This window comes from Papaver somniferum, chromosome 3 (genome assembly GCF_003573695.1).
Source record: "Papaver somniferum cultivar HN1 chromosome 3, ASM357369v1, whole genome shotgun sequence".
Classification (NCBI taxonomy): Eukaryota; Viridiplantae; Streptophyta; class Magnoliopsida; order Ranunculales; family Papaveraceae; genus Papaver; species Papaver somniferum.
Window position 1 is genome coordinate 36,765,839 of NC_039360.1, and position 19,940 is coordinate 36,785,778.

Here is a 19,940-nt window from a genome sequence, read left to right on the forward strand (position 1 = left end):
AAGAATGATCATCTCATTGATGAATTTGAGAAGTCTCTTGAAACAGAACGTGAACTCTATTGCTTTATTGAATCTCTCTCTAACAATACCAAAAATTTGGTTCAAGAAACTACTCTACAGCGTGAAAATATTAGTATGCTTGAAGATACTGTTAAAAAAGACTCAGTTAGAGAAGAACGTTTAATCAAGGCTCATTCATCAGAAATAAACATCCATCGTGTTGAAAAAGAGAAACTTGTTGCATCCCTTCGATGTACCCAAGAACAGTGTAACACCTTGAAAAAGGAAAAATCTGTTTTAATGAGCAAGCCATCCTCATTACCTTTTTCAGATACTCATAAGGTACTTCCAAGAGTGATGAAAATTCCCTCCAAGGAATTACCCGCTTTGAATCACTAGCAAAACTCGCATGTGTGGGAAAAGGTTATGAGCCAAGGGAATTATGTGTCTGGTTCACGATGCTGTTCTTTTTGTGGGAAAAAGAATCATTATTCTCTTCATTGTTTTACTATAAAGATTTCCGATCTTCAAAATTTGCATCTTTTTACTGTCGACAGAGTAAATCGTCTGACGACATCTATAATGGATTTCGTTCCTGCAGAAAACTAGTTCTCTCATAAAAAGGATTTCAATGATCACTCATCTCGAAATATCTACTGGAATCGTGTTACTCCTTTTGGTGTAAACTCTTTCACCACAAGGATACACTCTCCCAATATTTATGAGAATAAGACTGGTAGATCTAAGTCTAGGAGGTGGAAATATCACAACTATGATCCTCTAGAACCTATCTCTATAGGTCCTAGACATGATCCTCAGAAAAATCCTTCTGATGGTAGTTCAAAAAGGTTTATGGCCAATCCCTATGTATTTGGTTATAATCAAAGGAAGGTAAGGGAGGCATGGCACAAACCCTCAGATATTATTTATAACCCTTCTCTCAATGATTGTAGTGGGATTAAATCTCACTCCACTACCTGATTTCAGATACTCTCATCCTTGTATCTAACTTGAGAGTTGCAAGGATGATGTTTTAGGGATGCTCAAGTGTGCTGTCTAATATAATATGTTTTAGTGGTTTGTTTAAAAGTTTTTTTTTTTGTGTGTGATATTTTTGATTCCATCATGTGATCTAATTTAAAAGTGATCTTCTAAATTATTGAGATAAAAAAAATTCTATTTTGGATTTATCTTAATTCATTAACTTTCAGTCACTGGTCCTGGAACGTCCGTGTTTCCTTCAGTGAGTTCATAGGGTTTCCTCAACAAGGGTTTTCTTCTCTTGTTCACAAACATATATGTATACTATATTGTTTTGTTCCATCCCCATCAAAAGCAAATTATATGGATAACTCTTCAAGATCTGGAGAGATTGTGGATCTTGATATGGAAGAAGATACTCAAGGGTGTGCTTCGGTTCAAGATCTTGTTTTGAAAAAGATGCTTGCAAGAAAAGAGCACAATCCTTTGATTGCTGAACCCGAAAAGGATTTAACTCGTTTTCAGAATGATTCAAAGGTCTAGTTTGCAAACCTTCAATTGCAAATATACAATCTCATAGATGGACATGCCAAAATCCTTGCTAATGAAAAGATGTTGGTACGGAATCATAAGAAACTCATCGTGGATTGCGTTAAGGCTAGACAAATTGCTAATGTTGTTGATCGTAAAGTCAGTGTTCTAACTCATGAACATGGAGTATCCACGGTCAAGAGAATCAAGGAAATCAGCGATACCTTCTATGATGGTATCATTGAAAGGTATGGGGTTAATAAAGAACCTTAATTTATGTCTAGGAAACTTCCTATCATAATTTATTCATGTGTTTTTAAAAAGGATAACTAGGGTTTGGAATATCAATTATTATGAGTACAAATAGCTATTGCCAACGGTTTTCATCTTGTAATGTTTTTAGGTTTATTTATTTAAATTCTAAGTTATTTGGAAGATGTTTGCAGTATTAATCTTTTTGGTTTTATATATTGCAACTTGTTATGGGATATGTGTGTTTGCATACGTTAAATATGATTGTCCCATATATGCTCAAAAGTTAAGTCTATCATATGTCATTATGCATATACTGATAAAAAATAGAATGAATTTTTGACAACAAAAGTTAAGCCTATTATGTCATTATGCAAATATTGATGGAAGATAGGATGAACTTTTGCTTACAAAGATTAAGTCTATTACATGTCTCTATGCAGATATTGATGAAAGATAGAATGAACCTTTGTTTATTCCGCAGTATTGGTCTTTCCCTGATCCATATCTTTCTAAAAGTACCGTGTTTCTCCGTAAGTTTTCTTATGTTGAGCATGGCCAATTGAATTGATCATTTCCTTTGTGGTTAATTCAATTGAGATTTTTGGATACAAATTTATATTTCATTTGATTTGATCATGTACAAAGAAATCCTTCGTTTCTTGTAAAAGTAAGGTCGCTCTTGTTGTTCTTTCAGGAATGACATTTTATGGGGGAGAGTTCTCATTTAAACTTGTGCTTAATTCCCAAATCTTTGTGGGGAGTACGGCTGTAGAATATTGTAGGAGTTTTCTTGTATCTTTATAAACTCCTTGATGAATACACTAAGTTTCGACTATGTGAAATCATCGAAACAAAGTTGATATGTTCTCTTTTGGTCATGAAGTATCTCTATGAAAATTTCATTAGGATCCTACTAGTTTTCGTACTTTTGCCAATTTATATTGACAAAAAAGGGAGAATTAATGTGTAGTTCACACTATAAATACATATGGTTTACGGATCATTATGTAAGGGGTGTGGTTTTCATTGTGAGATGAAGTATTGATTAAGGGAGAGTGACACATATCACCGTAGTATTGTTATCAAAGTTGTGATACAATTGAACTTCGATGCTGTGTAATAATACTATGCCACTGTATAACAATGATTGAGAGCAACTGTTTTCTTATTGTTATGGATACGGATCTTCAATAACTATGATGCTGAGTTGAACACGTTCAGAATCACTGGAGTACTTGTAAGTGACGAAGATTTCGAGTAATGTTGAAGAATCAAGGAGATCAAGCATTTGGATGAGAAGCTACAAAGTTTATTTATTTTGTAATCCATATGTATTGATAGTTTTGTTACTAAAAATTGACAAAGGGGGAGATTGTTAGATCACTGCTCGGTCAAACTCGCAAGCGTTGCTATCTCAAGCTTGTTTGTCAACTTTAGTGATCAAAACTCTAAATCATGATTTCTAGTCTACTTATAGTTATGTCTCGGAATAGGATAGATTGTCTAGTGGAGCTTTAGGTTTCACGACGTTCATCAATTGAAGACGAAGAGCTACTAATAAGAGCTTGTGGAACTTCATCAACAAAAGTTATGTGGAGACTTCAACTCATCTATCACTCGGAAATTCTATTTCTACTCTATCTCCTATATTGAGACAAAAGTCGTATAGCTATATAGTATTCGATTATATACATTTGATATTTCGAGCTGAGTTTAACTCGCTTACATATATCTCGAAATATGTGTTGGTAAGCTTTCGCTTTAACCAAGTTCATCTTATATTCTTGACGAAATTCAAAAGATGATCATGTGAAAATCGCCTGGTAACATCTTACATGATTTGTGCGAGACAGTCATTTGATGTAGACCTGGAATGTTTCGTATTGATTATTTCAATAACTTGAAAATTGCTTTGATGCTAATAGTTTGTGAAAACAACTATTGTCATCCTTTAAGAATGTTTCAATGATTGAAATATAGTTTAGAACACTTAACCATAATTGGATTATAGACATAGTATACGTATTAGCATGTATGTTGATCCAAGACCGGTTTAGTATCCATACCCGTATGCGTACTGACGAGGTTAGGTAAAATCTGGAAGCCTTGGTATGCGTACCCGTACACGTACTGGCGAACTCAGTTGAAGTCCAGGAAGCATTGTATGCGTACCCGTACACGTAATAATTCAACTTTTGTTTGGGATTTGTCGAAGTATGCGTACCCGTTCGCATACTGTCGGACACAATCCAAGTCCGGCTACTTAAATATGTGTACTCGTTTGCATACTTGAGTGGGTTATGTTCTAGAATCGGTTGTGCCATGAACAAATACATTTATATAATAAGGAAAACAATCTTTTGCAAACCGTGGTTATAATGTTCATGAATTGATTCGAGTGAATCAAACCGATTTTGTTTCAATTGTGTTCTTGTATACTTCTATGAGAATATAGCAACTGAACAACTCTAAAAATAGTTTCATTTGAGTCATTTGAACTAGCTGTGGTTAAGATTAATAAGGTTGATATGAAAGTGTTCATATGGCTAACTTCGGTTAACTAATTTTGAGCCAACCTAGTGTACACGTTTAGGTACGGTTACCCATATCTAAATGAAGGTATGTTTCATTTGTGTGTAACAAGCTAAGTCCATCTAACGGTGGAGAGATATTTCTTTGGTTTCAAGCAAACTTAGCTTGTCTCTTAGATCAGGTTTCATCTAACGGTGAATATTGATTGCTTTGTTCCAAAGCTATCAAACCCTGATTTGAAGACTATATAAGGGAGAACTGTGGCAACTGGGAAACCTAATCCCCACATCTACCGTGTAATACTAGTTGTGACTAGAGTCGATTCTCCTTTAACCTTAGGTTTATTCCAAAAACCTGTAGATTGACGACTTGAAGACTTCATTGGGATTGTGAAGCCAGACCCAACTACTTTATCTGTAGTTGCGTGTTCTGATCTTACTTCTACTATCGTGATTGAGTACTATATTTTCAAATATTTGCTTGAGATTTATCTCCGATAGGTAAGATTAAAATAAGTCACAAATATCTTCATCTCATCGTTTGTGATTCCACAATATCTTGTTTCGCTTCCATACGATTAATATTATTGTGATGTGATTGATAATACTTGGTTGTTCGGGAATATAAGTCCGGTTTATCAATTGGTTCATGTGCACCTTGATTTATCATAAGACAGAAAAAAAACTCATAGGTATTTCTGTGGGAGACAAATTTATCTATATCAATAGACTTTTCTGTGTGAGACAGATTTGTTTATCAAGTCTTCGACTTTGGATCGTAGCAACTCTTAGTTGTGGGTGAGATCAGCTAAGGGAATCAAGTGCGTAGAATCCTGGTGGGGTTCAGAGACGTAAGGAGCGAAATTATACCTTTATCATTGTGAGATTGGTTAGGGCTCAACTACATTCCAGTAAGTTCATTGGTAGTAAGCTAGTGTCTTAATACAGTATGGTGTTCAAAGCTGGATTAGGTCCCGGGGTTCTTCTGCATTTGCGGTTTCCTCGTTAACAAAATTTCTGGTGCCTGTGTTATTTCTTTTCCGTATTATATTTTTTATATAATTGAAATATCATAGGTTATGCGTTAAGTTCAATCATTTCTTGAATATGGCCTTTGGGTTGTTGATTGAATTGATTGACACTTGGATATTGGTTTGTGATACCGTCCAAGTTATTTATCTTATTCAATCGGGCTTACAAGTTCCTATTTGTTTGATTGCAGATTGAATTAATAAATTGAGATATAAATATTTGATATACTTTTCTAAAGATTGAGTCTGACTGTCTAGTTGATTCTCTTGAAAGTATATTGGAGTTTGTCCATTCAGATTGCCGAACGAAATATGGGATGTGGTTGTTAGACCCCCACTTTTTCATCTTGCATCTTCCAAGCAGAGTTAATAATATTTTTACATTCATTATGACTTAACCAGTAAATGGGTTTCTACTTGAGATACAGTTCGAATCATATTGCTTTCCATGATTTCTAGTACTCTTAAGTATTACACTATTGTAATTGTAATATGATAATCAACTTGTTCAAGCATATTTTACATCAAATTGTAATTTAGACCTACAATTCAAAGTCAAAACACGACATAAATTACAAACACATTATAATTTTACTTTTGAACTCTAAACTAATTAAACAGATGAAGTTTTAATTTTTCTTTGAGTTATTGCTTGGAGGCCTTTTGGTTTGTCTGATATTTTAACCTTTGTCGTGGATTGTTTACCTTTTGCGACCTTCTCGACCACCTTCTTGTCTTCCATCTCGTCATCTTCACTATCATCATTATCACTGGTTACCTTACCTATCTTTTTTGCAGTAGGCTTTTGGGTCTGGTATTTCTTTAGTTTTCATTTATTTCCCTTGTCCCCTTCTAAATTTTCTTCATTGTTGTCATCTCTATTTGACGATTGTTATTTTGGTTCAACTGGTGCCTTCTTAACTTGTTTTCCAGTAAGCTTTTGCAAGTCTGGCACATATGCAGTTATCTGCAACGAATATTAAACCGTTTTAAATAAAAAAATTAAGAAAAATAAAACAAGTAAAGAAATAAGTAGCAAATGTGAAAGAATACATACCCTGACTCCTGCCGTTATGAAATCAGTTTTCTTCCCTGCAAGTAAACGGAAAGCTCAAAGGTGTTATTTAATTTTAGCCTCAGATAAAACATGAAAGCGAATTAAACTACATGCACAAATCCAATTAGCTGGTTGGTGTAAGCCAACCAAAACCAAATAGTAAGCAATGTCATAATTGTACTTGATAGGATAACAATTTAGTGTATTGAAGCTGGGTAGAACTAGTAAAGTTAGCAAACTAATACATCAATCACGACATGACTAATGATACTGGAGTCAAGAGCCGAACCATCAACAAAGGCCTTGCCAGGTTTCTTTTCGCGAGAATGGAAAATCCAATCACTAGGATACTGACTACTATCAGCTCCAACTTCAACTGTCTTATCCTTCCTTAATTCTCACATACTGAATACTATTAAAAATGATTCATGTAAACTTATATTATAGTTATCTTACCATTCATTTTTCCTGTCTTTTTTTTTTTCCATCGAGAATGAAAAAAACATTCAGTTGGAAATTTGTTACAATCAGCATCAACTTCAACCGCAAACTCTACAACCTACACATAATAGTGTTTTCAATACAAACTTTATAAACAAAATTCCATACAGAGAAATGAGTAATTTCAAAACAAACTTTACAAACAAGTGTTGATAGTGGATTTTCGACAATGTTCAAAATCGTAAAATCATGATATTGCATGTTTCTGATCCGGCTTCAGGAATGTATGTGACGATTCATATTTTATGATTCGTGAACCATTTCACTATCTCTGACTAAACGAACATTCCTCTCAGAGCTATGATGAATATGTTTCTCGAAAGGCCTCTTAGATGAGCGTTCGATCCTCCACACATTTCATCATCACCTCTACATAGAATCAAAATGATTGGGCGGCTCCTAGACATATTGCATACGAGTATAGATCCTAACGCCTTCAGGACGTCATGCTTCTCGTTGTTCCCTAACTACGTATAGAGACCATGTATAGAATCTCTTGATGATTGGGAGGTTCATAGACATAATTTTTGTTAGAGAGCTTAACACCTTCAGGACATCACGTTGCTCGTTGTTCCCTAATTATACACCACCTAAGAACGAGTATGATGCTTCAATTATATCATATCTCGATTATGCAAATAGATTAATTCTAGCGTGTCATTCATCAACTGACTTCCTATAAAACAATCTATCTTATCTCGTTACTCCGTTTCATGACTGATCCTCAGCTGGATTCCATGGATTAGTAATAGATACTCAACTTATTTTATTACTTTGAGACTCCTAATCACTGGAGATGGTGGGGGTTTTGGTCCTTTACATCATAGATTAGCTACCTTGCCTATCAAAGATGGTGGAATTGGAATTTATACCATGGCTAACACCCGTACCTACTGCTATCTCTCCTCTCAGAGCCAGACCGCCTCGGTGCAAAAGGTGATCCTTGGTAATTTATTCTCAACAGACAAAGGCTATGCTTATCAGTTGGCTCTTCATAATTTTATTCAGGTATGTGAACTAACTTCTTCTTACTGTGTCGATGATACTGTCCCCCTTCCATGCACTCACTGACAGTCACTTATTTTGATGCAGTTAAGAAGCAAATCCCAAACCAAGTTTCTATGTCTGCAAGAGACTCTATTTTGTGGCAGTGTAATCGTGTCAAGCATGCACAAGATTATTTATTAGCTGTACCTATCAGTGGTCTTAATCAATACCTCGGACCAAGAAAATTTAAATTTTTGCTTTGCTATCGACTTGGTATCCCATTGTTTGTTGAGAATAGTTTATTCTCAAGTTGTAACAGATCTATGGACATCTTTGGGCATCACATGCTTCACTGTGATAAAGATGTTGGAATTAAGTTTCGACATGATCTTGTTTAGGATATTATTGCTGACATCTGATACAAAGCTGGTGTTCCTGCATGCAAGGAAGTTTCTCTTCGTTTTCTGACAGATGACGACATGTATTTGAGGCCTGCAGATATCCTTGTTCTCAATTGGGAGAATGGGCAAGACATTTGTATGGATTTCACAGGTGTTTCGCCTTTTATTGGTGAAGGTGTCCGTTCTTTCGTCCCAGGAAAAGCTATCTCTAGTGCTGTTTCACGAAAACGTACTAAATACTTGGATAAGTGCGTTCACACATATATGGTCTGGTTGTCTTAGCTTTTTCTACTTTGGGTGAGCTTGGTGAAGATACTTTGTGTTATTTCAAGCGTCTGAAGAATTGTTTAGTTAGCAACGGCGCTAGTAGTGGCTTTGGTAGTTTTATTTTTCATAGATTAGGCATTGCTATTCAGAAAAGGATTTGGAGCCCAGCTTGTGGCTAGGTTACCAACCAAAATCTTTGTATGATCTTATCGTGAAAATGAATCATTCTCAGCTGAATTTCATGAGTTAGTAATAAATACTCAAGTAATTTTTATTACTCTGTTTCATGAATTATTCTAAGATGAATTTCATGAATTAGTAATAAATATTCACTGACAGGGCATCTGGGCCACCACCGAGTAAGCCCCGAGAAAATGGTGCGAGTGTACTTAGCAAATAATGCACAAACGAGCACCCGAACACACGAAAATATGGACAAACGAGGAAACCTGTGCAAAATGGGGAAGATAATAATCTTAATAAAATAATAAAGAGGCGCCTAAGGGGACCGGGCCCACCGGCCGGCCGGTCACGCACCTTTTTAAATTATTTTCCCTCATCTCATGAAGACTCCCTCATTTGAGCAAAGTCCCTCGTTTGAGCAAAACTCTTAGTTTCTCCATACTTTCCATCAAACGATGAAAAAAATAGGGAAAGGTGTCACAGGACAGGGCCACCTAGCCGGCCGCCCATGCCCTAGCCGTGGCCGGCCCCACACTTTGCAATTTTTTATTTTCTCATATTATTATTTCCTTCATCTCATGAAACTCCATCGTTTGAGCGAAAACCCTAGTTTTTCAATATTTTCTCAAATATTGCTCAAACCATGAAAAAACCACAAAGTCAAATGGTCACATGACCGACTAGGCTCCCCACATCAAAAATTAAAATATTATTATATTGGTCGCACGGTCAAAGTTCTACTTGCTCATTTGAGCAAAATCGAGAGTTTCAATCAAGATCAAACTCTTCTGAAAATCCAAATATTGCTCAAACGCGCACCAGAAAATACCAAAGCTCTCAGGACTGAGGCACGGATAGTATGGTGACATGGGAATGCTACCTTGACCGACCAAGGTCGTCCATTAGGCTTGCAAGGAGTCGGTCCCACACTCTTTCATAACTTTGACCTAATTATCTCTCAACAGTTCATATTGGGTCCAAATTATCTCCAACCAACTTGGGATTTTCCCAATCAACCATCATCTGGTCCCACGACCATAAGAGGCCGGTCCCATCACCCCTTGGTCGGTCCCTCATCTCTCCATAACTAGATTTTATTACCTAACGCTCATACGAGCACTATTTCAATAAATGATTAAACCAGCATTTGATCATTCTTTCACCAACTGGTCAACAAAGGAATTTGGTGCATGATCACTGGAGCACTTGGGCGCTACATTGTAGATCATCATCCCATGTAACCGGTAACCCATTCACTTAGTGACTTATTTTCAGTAAGTCATCAACTGATCAGCAATTGATCAAAAATTAGGGTTTCAAACGCAAATCATAATCCCGAGCAAGTTCAAACACTAATAATTTTCTGTTGATCCAGCAATCAACAACTGGGTTAATTATATAATATTCGGTCCAGTTACCAATATTTTAATTAATATTTTATTTGGTCATGCTACCAATAATTCATCGAATGAGCAATATTTGCTCAAATTCTCGAATATTGTTCAACTATCAATATTCAGTAATCCATCGAATGAGCAATATTTGCTCAAATGCTCGAATATTGGTTCAACTATCAATATTCAGTAATCCATCGAATGAGCAATATTTGCTCAAATGCTCGAATATTAATTCAACTATCAATATTCAGTAATTCGTCGAATGAGAAATATTTTCTCAGATGCTCGAATATTGATTCAACTATCAATATTCAATAATTCATCATACAAGCAATATTTGCTCAGACGAGCAATATTTGCTCAGACTATCAATATTCATTATATTGATTCAATTATCAATATCATTCATTCGAGAACTATACGTCCCAACAGACATGTTCGATCCATGAATCATGGAGCATTCGGAAATCATGCTCGACTGGATAATACTTAGACTCATCGTCTAATCAAGTCATCGACTGACTAATCAAATACACGTCTGCCTTGAAGACTCACGTTCGTGAGACATCAATCACGTCACATGGGGGATATTAATTAGGGTTTTGGTCTGGCGGCATACGGCACGTGTGTTCATCCACGATGAGAAATGTGAGTAAGTCGTGCAAGCAGTTGAGGGAGTTAGCAAAGTAGTAGGTGGACAATCAACCAAATCTCCGCACGACCTGGAACTGGTTAAACCACGATTTTCCACTTTCCCATTCTTTCACTCGAGCAACCGTTACACATTCTGGAGATCAATGTGTTTACATTATAGCAATATAAATAAGTTTTTGAATACACGATTGAGAACAATATAAGATTGGTCGAATAGACAACATCCGTCTAACCAAAAGTCATCGTGTGAGCAACAATCTCTCTGAATTGAGCAGAATTCAAACTTATTCTTCATTTGTAGAAACCCAAAACATATTCACAATCCTTGATCACCATTGATCTCACACAGTTCTCAGCTTCCCTCCTATAGATCAACCCTCTTCCCTCTTTGTGACTGAATTGACTTATAAAGGTCATTTATTGGTTTAGGCCGGAGTCCTACAGATTGATCTATCGAACTCAAAGCACTTTTGTGCAGTGTATCTGTTTGAGGTTAGGCAGTTTGCTCGGTTGAGGATCCTCTGTCCGAACGATCGTCTCTCCATTCCCTGAAAAACCATCAAATCGTTTTTTCCCATCAACAACAAAAAGCAAACATCACAAGCAAAATCCAGTTTACCTCTTTGATGCACTTTTGCCAAGTTTCACAGTGCTCCTTGGACAAGCTCGAAGAAACTTAGAGAGGGTGAATTCTTGCCTGTCATTGCATATCGTGAATATCCAAAACTTCATTTTGTGCAGCTAAAAGTTGTATCGGCTGAAATGTTTAAATAATATTAAGCCATTTGAAGGAAAATTTTTAGCACTTCCATTTACCAAGAACATGTATGAATGAATAATTTTACGAAAAAGCAACATCAACTCACCTACAACAATCCAAGGAATATTACCATTATTAGCTTGATCAGCTTATTCTTCCAGAAAATCTCAATGGATGTTCCTAATACTAATAAGGGCCTCCGTAGAAACAAATCAGTAACCAATGTATAAAGTCAAAGTCATTTTTCAAAATGATTTTAATCGTATTAATATTCCAGTGAACTACATCAAACCATCTATTCATGCTACAACTAAACCTATTGGATCAACTATGTGAGAATCAAGGAAGGATGAAAATAAAAATAAAGATTTGGCTAAATATCTTTGAGATTTAGTCTTGTGTAAAAGGATTTCCACGACCCTAAACATTCCAAGCTATAATCCTCATATCCAATATCGTATTGTATATTTCTTTTTCTAGGGATATCAGCGGCTTTACTATTTATTGCACTTTTTATTTTTATTAGTTTTCCTTGCATTTTTTTTTCATGTAAAAACTTTATTACATATGTTTCAGGTCTAGGTGAATTAATAGGAGTTACCAGTGGGATTGTCTCTGCTTAGAGCATCTCTTGTTGAGACTACCACCTCCACCTAGCTAGTATTGTAATTTTTGTTATTAAAAAAACAAAAGTGAAAAATGAATCACGGGAAAATCGCCGGACACAAAAGCACCCCTGCACGTTTTCCGAGGGACGGGGCTCACTGGGACCCTCAAAATAAGAAGAAAATAAGTTCTGGGTCTGGGCGGTTTTCTCGTGTTTTGTTTTTGTTAAAAAAAAATAGCTAGATTTTCCAACCCGTTTTATTCTACCAAAAAAACATGTCCACTTTATATCTTTAGTTTTACTTGAATACCCTGTATATTTAACTCTCTTAGAGCGTCCACAGTGGTGCGAGTATAACTAAAGATCAAAGACTAAAAAAAAAGACCAAATTTGGGTTTAGTCCGTCCTGTGGCGTAGCCGGTGACGAGTAAATTTGGTCACGCGTTGATATAAAGTCCGCTTCATCGTCCAGCGTAGATAAAGATTACGCCTGGCATGGGGCGTTGATAAAGATAACGCGTGGTATGGGGCGTTGATAAAGATAACGCCTGGTATGGGGCGTGAACTATAACAACGCCTGGTGTGTGGGACGGAGATTATACGTTCGCCCGGGTTCAAAAATAAAAAAATAAAAAAAATGGGGCGTTGATAAAGACAACGCCCCAAGCAAATTTCCTAAAGTTTTAAAACTTTAGGCGTTGACTATATAAACGCCTCTCTTTAGGCGTTAAGAATATAAACGCCTGTTGCCCGCGTTAACTTTACGTACGCCCGACGGGGCCTACATTTAACCAACGCCCCATCCAGGCGTACATTTTACCAACACCTGTTCGTTGGGCGTTAACTATACGAGTGCCTGATGAGTGGCGTAGAATATATCAACGTCCGTGGTGTAGGCGGAGATTATATAAACGCCTGACTATATTTTGGTTTGGTCTTGGTCGCCGATCAAATTTGGTCTGGTTTTTACTCTTTGATCAAATTTTGATCGATAGTCCATCCCACTGCGCCAGCCCACTGGACCAAATATTTGGGTTTACTCGTCCACTGCAGTTGCTCTTAAACATCTTACACCACTAAATGATATCCATCCAACCCCTAGATTTAGAAACTATTGACCCATTTGCGAGGGATGAGTCCTACAAAATACTGTGAACCACTAATAACAAGACGACACGTAAAAAGATTTGGTGTGAAAAACCGGTAGCATTTTCTGATAAACACACAAGGGACAACCAGGTAATTTTATGGGTGTGCTTTATAATATAGATTAGTGGGCCATGATGTCAGAAACTCCGCTCTAACTGTGTGGTTTGACGGGAAAACTGATACAAATAACACTTTTGTTAATGCCAAACAAATGTGTGCATTGCAGTAACCGGAAGTTGAAATAATCTTTTAACGGACGGACGGACGGACGGACGCATTACTTTTGAATCTTCAACTTCCGGTTACAGCACACTCTATTCAGTCCCTTCCCGTATGTATTCTTTTGCATGAAGAATCATCACATGGGAATCAGTATGACCAAATCATTGTTATATGCCATCATTACTACTAGCTCTTCTTGACAACTTCAAGACCTTGACCATGTCTCTCTCAACCACTCCCTTTGCCACTATAAACATTACCAAGTAGAGTGCAGGGTTGGCAAGAACCACTCTCATTGTAGCACTACTACTCATCTTTTCATTTGCTTGATCAGTATAGCTAAGCCTAGCTAGCTTAATGGCAGTGTTTAATCTCCTTGTTTTGCTTTGGGTTTTCCTCTCCTTCGCTTCCATATCTAATAACTACTTTTTCATCTAAGCTTGTTTCAGTACTGATAATGGTGCTTCTTCTCTCCAAATTGATGCCTACTACCATACTTGCCCTGACGCTGAACGCATCATTTACTCAAAGGTTGAGGAAGCTGTCATGAATGATCCACGGATGGCTGCATCGCTTCTTCGTCTCCATTTCCATGATTGTTTTGTTAATGTGAGTACATTAATTCACATTTATAGTAACAATATGTAGCTTAAATCTAAACTACTGATATGTGTATGTACATTGGCTGCAGGGTTGCGATGCATCCGTCTTGCTAGATGATTCAAATACGTTTGTTGGAGAAAAGACTGCAGTGCCCAACTTGAATTCTCTAAGAGAGTTTGCTGTGATTGATGCAATAAAATGCGAACTTGAATCTGTGTGTCCTGAGACTGTTTCCCGTGCTGACGTTCTTGCTACTGCTGCGCGTGACTCCGTTGTTCTGGTAATGTTTACCATCTAATTAACTGAGCTATGAGCCGATAATTGAAAGCATAATGGTGCACTTTGTAAGCTGACAATGTGTGTTTTAATGGCAGTCTGGTGGACCTGGGTGGGATGTTCCAATGGGTAGAAAGGACAGATTGAGTGCTAGCAAAACAGATGCGGACAACAACATTCCAGCTCCAAATTCAGACTTAAACACCCTCCACCAAGTTCCAAAACGTTGGCCTTGACTACACTGACATGGTTGCTCTATCAGGTGATGTGTTTTCCTCTAAATTATCCATCTAGATCCATCGAATTCTAAAGCTAAACTCTGTGCGATCATCCGTTTCCAGGTGCACACACCATTGGTCAAGCTAGGTGCTCAACGTTCAGCTCTAGTCTTCAGGGCCGCAGTAGCAGCAGCAGCTCTGATGGGCCAGTCCTCGACCTACAATTTCTAGCATCATTGAAACAGCTTTGCTCCAACTCTGAAAATGACAACAATGCAACTCTAACAGCTCTTGACTTGGCAACACCAGCAACATTTGATAATCAGTATTTCATTAACCTTGTGTCAGGCGAGGCTCTTCTACCATCTGATCAAGCACTTGTCGCTGGAAACAGTCCAACACTCGGAAATCGTGGAGTCATACGTAATCGATCCACTGGCTTTCTTTGAGGACTTCAAACGCTCTATGGTAAGGATGGGAAGCTTGAGTCCACTTACTGGTGAAAATGGCCAGATCCGCCTCAACTGTAGGGTCGTTAACTAATAAGGCTGTTTTACTTTAAGAACGCCATTTTATTGTAGCTCTGGTTGCTAGTTCATTGTGGTATTATTATTATTATCTCCATTAATAGACCAAGATTATTTGGTTAGCTTTCTCCAAGTTCACATGGACTCAGAAAACCATTTAACTTCGTTCGAATCGATTTCGAGTCTAATGAATTTATCCAAGAAGCTTCATCACTGAAATTTCCTAGAATAGGAATAAGATGAGCACAGCACAGGACAACCAGGTAATTCTATGGGTGAGCTTCACAACAGATTGGTGGGCTATGATGTCAATAACACTGCTCTAACTGTGCTTTACCAGAAAAAATGTTGCAGATAACACTTCTATTAATGCCAAAAAAAAGTGTTGCATCAAATTGTGATTTCTCCCTACAATTCAAAGTCAAAGCATGACCGAAATTACAAATATTAAGTTTTGAACTCTAAACTAATTAAACAGATGTTCATATGATAAAGGATATGAAGTTCTAAGTTTTCTTTGAGTTCTTGCTTTGACGGCCTTTTGGTTTGTCTGATGTTTCAACCTTTGCCTTAGATTGTTTACCTTTTGCGACCTTTTTCTCCTCCATCTCGTCATCTTCACTGTCATTATCATTGTCACTAGTTGCCTTACCTTTCCTTTTTGCAGGAGGCTTTTTGGTCTGGGCTTTCTTTGGTTTTGATTTATTTCCCTTCTTCCCTTCCAGATTTTCTTCATCCTCATCTCCATCTGACGTTTGTTCTTTTGGTTCAAGTGCTGCCTTCTTAGCTTGTTCTCCAGTAAGCTTTTGCAAGTCTGGCACATAAGCAGTTGTCTGCAACAAATATTAGACCGCTTTAAGTCAGAAATTTAAGAAAATAAAAAAAGATATAAAGAAGTAGCAAATATTGACTAGGAATACATACCCTGCCTCCTGCCGTTATGAAATCAATTTTCTTCCCTGCAAGTAAATGGAAAGCGCAAAGGTGTTACTCATTGGATAAAACATGAAAGCGGGTCAAACTAGATGCACAAATCCAATTAGCTGGTTGATGTAAGCCAACAAAAACCAAATAAGCAACAAGTGAGCAATGTTATAATTGCACTTGACAGGATAACAATTTAGTGTATTGAAGCTGGGCATGACTAGCAAAGTTGACAAACTAATACGTCAATCACGAAATGACTGATGATATTGGAGTCAAGAGCCGAACCATCAACAAAGGCCTTGCCAGGTTTCTTTTCGCGAGAATTGAAAATCCAATTACTGGGATACTGACTACTGTCAGCTCCAACTTCAACTGCCTTATCAATGACCTGTAAAATCAATTATTTATTTATCAAAAATGATTCATGTAAATTTAGAAATATCTTACCGCTCATTTTTCCTGGCTTTTTGTTCCACCGAGAATGAAATAACCATTCAATTGGAAATTTGCTACAATCAGCATCAACTTCAACCGCAAACTCTACAACCTACACATACACCTCGTTTGGTTGGAAGAATCGGAATCCTATGAATTCAATTATGGAGTGATCTGATTCTTGGATTTCAAATCAATTCCAAGAAATTGAATTCAAACCCAAAAAACTAACATTTGATTGAGGTAATTCAATTACTTTTGTTTTTACCCTGGAACCCAATTCCATTGCACTATTGGACCAGTGCAGTGGAAATCTATTGTTTTGGAGGGAATTGGTTTCCTAGCCTTTAATTCCTTGAACGAAGCATGCTAATAATAGTGTCCTTTCTTTCTATATTTGCTCCAATGCTTAGGCAGAAATGTGTAAATTTAAAACAAACTTTACAAACAAGAAGCAAACATCACAAGCAAAATCCAGTCGTACCTCTTTGATGCACTTTTGCAGAGTTTCACAGTGCTCCTTGGACAAGCTCGAAGAAACTTGGAGAGGATGAATTCTTGCCTGTCATCGGAGAACGTATTGTGAATACCCAAAATTCCATTTTTTGCAGAATATTAAGCCTTTTGAAGGAAAAATTCAACCACTTCCATTTACCAAGAACATGTATGAATAATTTTACCAAAAAGCAACATGGTATGATGCCTGTCAACACTAACAGCGGAACAAGACAGTCAACAACTGAACCTTATTTATAATGGCTGTACACTAAAGCCATTTGATTCAAATAAACCAATATGGTATGATGCCTGTCAACACTAACAGGGGATCAAGGCATTCAACAACTGAACCTTATTAACAACGATTGTATACTCGAGCCCTTTGATTCAAATAAACCAAAACGAAAACCATAAACTTATGCTTCAGGACTTTTTTTGGCTACTTTTCGCTCATTTGATACTGCAGTCATCATATATGGTGGTTGCTATACTATAAAGTAATTCTACAAGAAACTTAAAGTCTTAGACAACTTTCAGAGCAAGCATATGATGAAAATTTTGCATTCAACAGTAGGTTAGAGTTTGACACATTCAATACACCGAGCTCAGTGAGGGAAGTAGCTGAATCTTTTAAAACAAGCAGAAGAAACTACAAATTATACATGAAAATTGAAAAGGGGGATGATTATAAGTAGAGTAAACTGACTTGATAAAGCACTTCATCTGCGATCCAATTGCCAATCCCCGAAATGAAGCTCTGCATATGATTTAATTCATTTCAAATCATCAGTCAATAGACTTTCTGAAAGCCACAACATAAATAAAGCTTCCCTATCCACCATTTTGAAGGGGACCCCTTAAGACAAAAATATTTGGGACCCAGAAATAAATTTTGAAGTAGAAGTGTACAACTGATTGCTACCTATAAGACACTTCAGCATTGTAACGAGCAAGAGAAAGCATATAAGGTAACCCCAATCAGTTTTGCTAAAACAGAGAGAATATCTAACCTGGTCAAGTAAAAGAGGCTTAATAGCAATCTTCTTCTTTCTCAGTAACTGAAAGAACTCGTCTGTTGTCATAGGCTCCAGCAGCGCATCTGGACCAAGCTCGGAGATTGGAGGCTTCAACGTTGGCTGCACCAACAAAATCAACAGCATGAAATACTGAAGGGAAAACACAACTAAGAATGCAATGGACAATGAACTGATAGTGAGTATTGAGAAGGTAAAACTACATCTTTGAGCAAGCGCACTTTGGCGAATCGTCGCTTGTCAGTAAAAGACATCTCTAAACCATCATCTAACTGCATAAAACAAAAAAGAAACGAAAATTCATACGTTATGACAAATAAACTACGACTTGCATGTTCAAATTTAATTAACAAAAATGTTTATGGATAACCATGTTGGCTGTTGTTCACATGCTCTTTTGATATCCATGCCATATACTACATTATCACGTAAGCAGTGGTTGATGCTCAAATATATAGTGTAATCATAATAAACCATTAGGCAGTTGATTACATCGTTAAAATTTTTACAAATGGAATGCATTGAACACATATCATCTATGAAGTATGTCATACATTTACAGAAAATGATCAAATGCTCTGTAAAAACCACCTCAACCAGATCCACAGGATTTTGACAAATTACAGTTTTTGTTACCCCTGCAGAACTAATTTGAGCTGCACACACCTTTACATGTTGGCCTGGAGGCTAAAGCCTTATACCATCCCCCACTTTGACAACATCCCGATGATAAACATGCTAATACCATAATATTTTCAGCAAATATCTACATAACCGAAGAAGTTGTTCACCTAATATTTGCCACCAGTATGCATGAACTTTCCCCATGTTCAAGGGATGTTTTTTGCCCTAATAGCCTAATGTTATGACAACCAAGCTCCGTAAGTAGCCCCCTATTTCGAAGAATTCGTACTACACTAGCATGGAAAATGTCCCATAGTTGGCATTCAATAAATCAGAACTAAATACCTACTAAATTTAAACTTTCATTTTCCTAAAGAATCTACGACCACATACGTTTCAGATGAATAACTTACCTCTATAAAGAACTTGGAGTACTTGGAAGGCCACTCATCTGTATCACTTACTGCAGACCTGGAAACAAAACTCAAGTATGTTACGAATGTTAAAAGACATGCAAGGAATATTATGATAAGACGAAATATGATTATGCTCAAAATGTAACTAAGTAATACCACAATATCAAAAGCATTACTGGAATCATCATATAATGTTCCACAATTTTGGTTCAAAAATAGTACTAAAACCCCTAAAATTAGAAGTAAAACTCCTTAAAAACAATTCAAATTCAAAACCTTTACATAAACCCTAAATGATTCTTACCTTTTATATTGGGTAACAGCAACACCTTTAATATAGACAGCACCAGCCATTCCTGAAATAACACAACTAAATTTCACTCACTCTAAAACCCTAACAAAAAAAATGAAATTTTTTACTTTTTCAAAGAAGGGGTTTTGAATTCGTTTACTTACCAAATTGAAAAGAAGGAAAAGGAGGAGAATCAAGCTGAAGCCATAAATTTTTGCCTTTTCGATGAGCAGCTACAATAGTTTTACCAACAAGAGATGCTTGAAACTCTGATGGAGATAGACCACCAGCATCAATAACCTTTGAATCATCAGCAATGATTGAGCTTTTGATTTTCTTTCCTATACAATGATCGGAGATTGCTCTTCTTGCTGCTTCTACTTCAGGTAGCTCAGGCATGGTGGTGTTGCCGGTATCAAGCAATTTTTTTCCTGCACTTTTTTCTCTCAGTCTCAGTCTTGTCTGCAACTGAACAAAGCTTTTTTCGTTTTACCTTTTCATCTCTCACTTTTCGATGTTCACGTAGTAGATAGATTCGGGATATTACGGTGGAGTTTTACCAAATTACGGGCCTGC

The 19,940-nt window shown here is 36.9% G+C and overlaps 1 protein-coding gene and 1 pseudogene across 2 annotated transcripts; one reads left to right on the forward strand and one right to left on the reverse strand.

The window, feature by feature from the left end:
- The first annotated feature begins 1,344 nt into the window (after positions 1-1,344).
- On the forward strand, positions 1,345-15,154 carry LOC113359300 (annotated as a pseudogene).
- A 316-nt stretch (positions 15,155-15,470) lies between these two features.
- Positions 15,471-19,861, reverse strand: LOC113355866 (formamidopyrimidine-DNA glycosylase). Of its 2 annotated transcripts, XM_026598838.1 has the most exons (11): positions 19,529-19,861; positions 19,377-19,428; positions 19,070-19,127; positions 18,236-18,304; positions 18,009-18,134; positions 17,705-17,755; positions 16,985-17,062; positions 16,513-16,612; positions 16,351-16,437; positions 16,063-16,097; positions 15,471-15,971 (listed from the first exon to the last, which is right to left on the reverse strand). In XM_026598838.1, the coding sequence occupies exons 1-11, from the start codon at positions 19,761-19,763 to the stop codon at positions 15,645-15,647; spliced, it is 1,218 nt and encodes a 405-aa protein (XP_026454623.1). In that variant the 5' UTR covers positions 19,764-19,861; the 3' UTR covers positions 15,471-15,644. The 2 variants fall into 2 exon arrangements, with proteins under 2 accessions (XP_026454623.1, XP_026454622.1); XM_026598837.1 differs by lacking the exon at positions 16,513-16,612 and having other exon boundaries at positions 16,351-16,453.
- Between the last annotated feature and the right edge of the window lie 79 nt (positions 19,862-19,940).

What these genes read in the sequence shown, in the direction of transcription:
- LOC113355866 (XM_026598838.1), bottom strand. Translation starts at nt 19,763, where the DNA reads ATGCCTGAGCTACCTGAAGTAGAAGCAGCAAGAAGAGCAATCTCCGAT. An exon ending in AGCCTCTTTTACTTGACCAG is followed by an intron (nt 17,756 to 18,008) that starts GTTAGATATTCT and finishes AATCATATGCAG; the next exon opens with AGCTTCATTTCGGGGATTGG. An exon ending in TGCAAAAGTGCATCAAAGAG is followed by an intron (nt 16,613 to 16,984) that starts GTACGACTGGAT and finishes GTGTATGTGTAG; the next exon opens with GTTGTAGAGTTTGCGGTTGA.